General features: G+C 51.5%; 1 protein-coding gene across 1 annotated transcript; it reads right to left on the bottom strand.

Annotated features, from left to right (window-relative positions):
* Window positions 1–686: 686 nt before the first annotated feature.
* Window positions 687–6,217, bottom strand: SOX4 (SRY-box transcription factor 4). The gene has a single exon (XM_080807013.1). It carries the CDS (start codon window positions 4,921–4,923, stop codon window positions 3,484–3,486), a length of 1,440 nt encoding a protein of 479 aa, XP_080663139.1. The 5' UTR covers window positions 4,924–6,217; the 3' UTR covers window positions 687–3,483.
* Between the last annotated feature and the right edge of the window lie 750 nt (window positions 6,218–6,967).

The following is a 6,967-nucleotide window of genomic DNA, read 5'->3' as shown; positions in this document are numbered from 1 at the left end:
GAGGGTTGGATTTCCTGTCGGTCCTCAGGGAGCCCACTTCTCCAGGTCCTCCCTATTACTATTATTTCTATTTCTATTTCTCTCACCTTAAGAACCCACAGAATGGGCATGGCACAAAATGGAGATCTTCTAGCACCGGGTGAACCTTTCTGCTTCGGAGGAAAAAATTTATACAACTTCTCCATTTCGAAATTAGCGATGGCTTCCTCCTCCACAATATATCGATCATTTAAAAGGCTTATTTGTTCTTGATCTGTGTAAAGCGATTCTAGCCACGGCTGGATGGTAACTACGGGGGCCGGGGAAGGAGAAAGCAGTTTTAGGAACAGGAGGTTAAAATGCAGATCCACCGGCCAGTTTTCATCTGCAAAGAACCCTCTCCGTGCTGCCCTTCCCCCTCTTTTTAAAATTTCAAGACAAAGGGCATTTATTTAAATGTGGTAAACTCTGAAAATTCCTAGAAAGCGTGTAGAGTTGACACATACTCATTTCAGGGTCAGAGCCGGCCAAATCTGGCCAAGAGGAACTTGGTATTCCTCACTCAGGAAGATAGCATTGAACAGGCTGCCCTTGGAGAAGTTACTGTTTCAGAGCTAAAGCAGATGGGAGAGCGTCCACCCGGGAGGAGGGCCCTCCCAATCTCGGGCTCTGGGCATAGAATAATGACAAAAGTCGAGATTTAGGGTTCAGTTCCAGCTGATTTTATTTCCTTCTCAAAAAAAGTTATTTACAGAAGGTATATATCAACAATCTGACAGGCAGTGAACTTGACATGATTAGCTGGCATGATTTTTTCTTTTTTCTTTTTTTTTCCCCCAAAACATTGTTTTTGTTTTTTTTTTTTTTTGTGGCCTTGAATTTTAAGACAAATATTCTACACGGCATATTGCACAGGATGGATGGCAAAAAAAAGTTTAAAAACAAAAACCCTTAACGGAACTGCCTTAGAAAGGCAGACGTCCTAGTGCCTGTCATGTTATATTAAACATACATACACACAATCTTTTTGCTTATTATAATACAGACTTAAATGTACAAAGATGTTTTCCACTTTTTTCAATCTTTAAACACAACAGCTATAAACCTGAACACATATGCTATCATCATGCCATAAGACTAAAACAATTATATTTAGCGACAAGTAGAAAGGATTAAATAGTCAAATACAAGAATGAAAAACGCAGTACATAGTGTCGCGAACTCAAATCGGCATTTAGATAGATCCAGTGGTTTAAACGGCACGTTTTTGCTTATAAAAAAAGTGCAAAAAAGATGTGGTTTACAAGTTAAAGCTACAGGATCCCTTTTTGCTGTAAATGCACCAGTTTTAAAGCCTCTGGACAGAACGGTATTTTATTTTAAAAATTTGTCTTTTCTTAAAAGCCTAACAGTGTTTGGCTAATTCTCCTCCCCTTTTTGTAAGACTGGGGTCGAAGGGTGGACACTGGTGGCAGGTTAAGGGATACTGTCACTTTAAGAAGCCTGCAGATTGAAGTGTAAACATGGAGAAATTAGGGGCTGATTCTTTAAACTGTGTGAGATATTAACCAGCCGCCCTATTATAAAATCAGGAAATCCAAACAGCGATTTACACCGATTAACACCCCCTTTATATATTTTTTACAAAAATACACTGAGAAAATAATCAAACGTTTTCATCTCTCTTGTCTTTTTTTGTTTTTTAAAAGTGTCAAAAGTCTACATTTAAATATAAAAAATTAAAAGTTAAAACTCTAGCCCTTCAGTGAAGGAGACGTAAAATGGCGTGGGTAACAACAAACTACCAAAAAAAAATAATAATAATAAAATAAAATAAAGAAAAAAAAAGAACAAAAGAAAAGGAAGGAAGAAATAAAGGAAGTCAAAAAAGAAAGAAAAGAAAGTAAACCAAAGATTAAAGTAAAAAAGGGACAAAATAAGAAAAAAAAAATGTTTGGCCAGTATAAATACGTCCACATATAAAATGGCATCTGATTACATTTACAAGGAAAAAAAAATACGAGGATGAAGCATCGGTGAGGGAAAAAAACACGTCTTCTCATTTACACCTATAAGGAATAAACACATACACACTGAGAAAAAATTTGGTCCTGAATTGTGTTCTTTTTTTTTTTTTTTTCTTAAAGTCCAGCACAGATTTGAGTTGCGTTTGAATCCTTTAAAGAGTTAAGAATGAAAAAAAGCTGGTGATAATTTTGTTGTAGGAATCAAACATAGCGCCATCTATCTGCTTTTTATATTATCCTACACTATTTTAAAAACTGCTCAACAGTCTTATACAGAAATCTTTAAAAGATAGACAGGATAACATGCTATATTAACCCCACCAGTGAAATAATCCAACACCATCACGATTCCGATTTTAAGAGAAGAAAAAAACCTCTTTTTTTTTCCCCCCCGCCCGAAACCACTCGCCCCTGCACGGCCCCCGGCACCACATCAAACAGTCCGCTCTCCTGCACGCCCGCGGGCCGCGGAGTCTCACCTCACTGATTTCGGGGGTGCGGGGGGCGGGGGCCGCCAGGACGCGCCACCTGCCCCCGAACGTGCAAATCCGTCCCAGTTCCTCCGCAGCCCCCCCCCCCGCGCCCCGCCCCGCGCCCCTCGCCGGGCTCCCCACGGGGCTCTCCGGGCACTCGGCATCTCCTCCTCCGGCTCCGGGGGTGGGGGGCGGTGGGGTGCAAGGGGAAAAAAAAATAGAAAAAAAAAAGAAGGAAGGAAGGAAGAGGAAAGGAAGGGAAAAAGGAAGAAAAACCCAACAAAACGGGAATCCGCCAGCGCGGAGTCTCTCGGTCCCGGCGCTCGAGCCTGCCCCCCGCCCCCCAAAATCTGCCGTCGGTCCAATTCCACGCCCGGAGCCTTCTGTCTTCTTCAGGGGGGAGGGGGTGGCGGGGGCTGCTGAGAACTCAATCCCCAGGAGCGCGTTGGGTTTCTTTCTTTTCTTTCTTTTTTTTTTTTTCCCCCTCCTCTCTTGACCAAGAAATGAGATAAAATAAAACAAAAACAGCAAGGGGGGGGGCGATGAAAAAAGGAACGAGATTCCTTCAGTCTCTAGAAAAACTACCAAGTCGGCTTCTTGCTGGGGGTGCAGCAGACAAGTCCGGAAGCTCGTTGGAATGGGGGGGGGTTCTTCGGGCAGAGGGGAGGAAACTCCAAGTAGCTTTTTTTGCCATCAACAACAACATCAAGAACAACAATAAAAGGTCGCCCCTCGTCTCCCCGCCGCCTCCTCCGCGTCCCCGCGGCCGGGGAGGTGGGGGATGGGAGCGCGGGTCCCCAAAAACACCGCCGCGCTCCTCGCAAGTCGGCCCCGCTCACTTTTTTTTTTCCTTTTCTTTTTTTTTCCCCTTTTCTCCTCCAACTCTTTCTTTGTCTTTTCTCTCTTCTTCTTCTTCTTCTTCTTCGTCGTCTAAATCTTTTTTTTTTTTTTGTCTTCCCTCTCTTGCCCCCCGGCCCTCTTCTCCCAGCCCGCGCGCGCGCCCGTCAGTAGGTGAAGACCAGGTTGGAGATGCTGGACTCGAGCCAGTCTCCCGAGATCATCTCGCTCACCTCGGGCGTGCAGTAGTCCGGGAACTCGAAGTGCGAGCCGGAGCCGGGCTCCAAGTTAAAATCCAGGTCCCGGTCCAGCGCCGACGACGAGCTGAAGCTGCCCAGGGACATGCTCTCAAAGTTTGAGCTGGGGTTCAGGTCGAGCAGGTCGTCTTCGAACTCGTCGTCGGAGGACGAGGAGCCCGACGACGAGGACGAGGACGAGTGGGACGAGGCCGACGAGGACGCGTGCGAGGGCGCGCTGGACGGCGCGGGCGAGGCGGCGCGCAGGCTGGCGTAGCTGCGGTGGTCGGCGGGCGAGCGGCCGGCGGCGGGCGACGAGGCGGCGCTGCTGCGGCCGCTCAGGCTCGGCCCGTCGGGCGAGCAGCCCGCGCCGCCCTCCTCGTACAGGCCCAGGGGGTCGCTGGGGTCGGCGCCCGCGCCCACGCCGCCCGCGGGCGAGGAGGACGCGCCCAGGCCGCCGAACAGGTAGACGCGCTTCACCTTCTTGTCGGCCAGGGGCTTGCCCGGGGCCGCGAGGCCGGCCGAGGAGGCGGAGGCGGCCGTGGAGACCGAGCCCGCCGCCGCCGCCGCCGCCGCCGCCGCCGCCGCGCTGGGAGTCCGCGCCTTGTACAGCGAGTGGTGGTCGGCGGCGGCGCCCAGGGGCAGCAGGGCCTGCTCGGCCGCGAAGGAGGACGCGGCGCCCGCGGCCGCCGCCTTCCCGCCGCCGCCGCCGCCCGCCAGGATGAGCTTGGCGTGCGGTTTGCTGACCCCGCCGCCCGCGCCGCCCGCCACTTTGGAGCCGCAGCTCTTTTTCTGCGCGGGTTTGGAGTTGGCGCCGCCGCCGCCCGCGCCGCCGCCGCCGCCCCCCGCGTTCCCGCTCCCGCCCCCGCCGCCGCCCCCGTGGCCGCCCCCGCCACCGACCTTGTCGCCCTTCTCCCCCGGCTTGGAGGAGGCGGCGGCCGCGGCGCCGGAGCCCGCGTTGCCGGACTTCACCTTCTTCCTGGGCCGGTACTTGTAGTCGGGGTAGTCAGCCATGTGCTTGAGGCGCAGCCGCTCCGCCTCCCGGATGAAGGGGATCTTGTCGCTGTCTTTGAGCAGCTTCCAGCGTTTGCCCAGCCGCTTGGAGATCTCGGCGTTGTGCATGTCGGGCGACTGCTCCATGATCTTGCGCCGCTCGATCTGCGACCACACCATGAAGGCGTTCATGGGCCGCTTGATGTGCCCGCTCGGCGTCTTGCACCAGCTCGGGTCGTCGGCCTTGCCGCCCGTGGACGCGGTGGAGCCGGGCGTGGGGGAGGAGGCGATGCCCAGCTCCAGGCCGGCGCCCGAGTCCGAGCTCTCGCCGGCCAGCAGCGCTTCCGTGTTCTCGGCGTTGTTGGTTTGCTGCACCATGGCCCCGGCTCGGCGGGCGCCCACGCGCGCTCACACCCTCGCGGCGGCCGCCGCGGCGCGATCGCCGGGCCCTCCCGGCTCCCCGGGCCAAGCACACGCCGAGCGGGAGGACGCGCGCGGCGGCCGTGCGGGCCCCTCCACTCCTCGCCGGGGCGGTGCTGGGCGCAGGGAGAAAAGTCTCCAAAGGGTGCGGGGAAGGAGCGCTCTGCCTCTTGCAGAGCAGTTATAGTTCCCAGGCTGGAGAGTCTCCTCTCCCTCCCTCTGCGGCTCGCTCTCGCTCGCTCTCTCACCGCGCCGCAGTGTGCTCTGTCTCTCGGCTCTGAGTCTGGAGACCGTGCTAAAGTGGAGAGGAGTTTCTTGAATGCTGGCTGCTGAAGCGTCCAGTGCAAGTTGCTCGCCGCCTCCCAGGCAAGTCTTTTTTTTTTTTTTTTTTCCTTCCCCTGAAGCAGTTGGTTCCAGTTCACGAGCGCTCTCGGGAGCTCAGGAAAGCGACATAGTCTCTATCACTTAGTCCCTTCCCTACCATGCAAAGCAAAAAGGGCTCTGGCTCCAGGACTCTCTGTGGGCGGAATCGGCACTAAGGAGTTTGTGCAATTATTTTGTTGCAAGGTAGGAAGCCAAAAAGCCTTCGTGCAACAGACTGGCATGAATAAATGTATGTCTCCCCCTCCCTTCTGCAAGAAGGGAGCTGGTAATGGCAGAGTTCCTCTAATGCAGACTCTTCTCAAGAGCGTGCAAGAACTAGAGACCCCGGAGCGAAACAGGCCTCTTCCCCTCACACAGTTTCTCTTGCTGCAGCTTAGAGCAGACCCCAATTCCGCCTCGCGCCTCTTTATCCTTTCACAGTCTTGGCCGCGGCCAATCAGCCGCTGTAACCAACGCTTCCTCGTGCCAAGCCCCTCCCCCGGCCTTCCCATTGGCTTGGAACCCGATGCAATAATAATCTCCGCGTGCAATGAGAAGCTCCAAATCTGACCTCATTCCAATTTACAGAGCAAACTTTTTAAAAGGGCTAGAAGTACAGCTGAGATTTCTGCTGCCTTTTTTTCCTTTTGCTCTGTGTGTGTGTGCGTGTGTGTGTGTGTGCGCGCGTGTGGTGTGTAAAGAGGATGTTAATGCATGAAATTATTAAGGGGAGAGACGGAAATGTATTCTAACCATTATGTTAGATAACAAGGGGCTTGGAAGTTGGGGGGGGGTAAGGGTGAAATACTGTAAATGGAAGCTTTCTGCTTAAAAGCCAAGTGATTATTTTTATTAGTTCTTTTCAGTACTGGAATAAAGAATCAGCCTCGAGTGCAAAATCTGTTCCTCGGATCCTTCATAAAGCCAAGGATGCAAAAGGGGGAAGGCAAGCCACAACAATAAATCAATGGCTATTGAAAACCATTAAGAAAGTGGTACCTAGACACCTGTCATCACAATTATTTTAACAGCTCTAGGTACAGCACAGATGTTGATGTATTGTGTAAATCCCTTCAGAGCAATGTTTGTGCTGTTTGTGGAAGGCAGAGAAGAGGAATTTTTGCAATAATTGCTTGCTCTCTTAACCAAACAGGGGTTAACTATGCTTATTTAATGATTTAAACTCCCCTATAAATCCTGGATAGCCCAAACAGAGGAGCTTTCCGTTGGAACACATTACACAGTGTTGCCTTCTTAACTCAAGGGGAGAATTTCCATAGAGTTTCGTATAGGATGGTAACGTGGAGTAAAGGGTTGGGGTCGTTTTTACTTTCTAAATATTTGTTTTCCCCATTTTCAAAATGAAAGATTGCTGTGCTCTCTTTCTCGTGGCCCCCAACCCTTCTTACTCCTTTCCTTTCTATATATTTTCTCCTATATATTCCTCCTATGCTACTTGAATCCAACTGAGCTGAAAGGCCACGGTGAAGGGAAAGACGGCTGCAGTGTGACTGGTAGCAGGAGACACCCGCGCCTCTGGATTCATGTCAGACCTGGATGCTAGTCCTTCTTACTGGGTTTGTACTCTGCAGAGATGCTTGAGTCTCAGTTCTCCTCATCTGTGATATGGGAATAGTAA

This window comes from Martes martes (genome assembly GCF_963455335.1).
Source record: "Martes martes genome assembly, chromosome: 6".
NCBI lineage: Eukaryota > Metazoa > Chordata > Mammalia > Carnivora > Mustelidae > Martes > Martes martes.
Note: the sequence above shows the minus strand (reverse complement) of the source record. Positions and strands in the feature narration are given on the sequence as shown.

Bases quoted from the DNA above. Each gene is read 5' to 3' on its own strand.
- SOX4 (XM_080807013.1), bottom strand. From the start codon at position 4,923: ATGGTGCAGCAAACCAACAACGCCGAGAACACGGAAGCGCTGCTGGCC.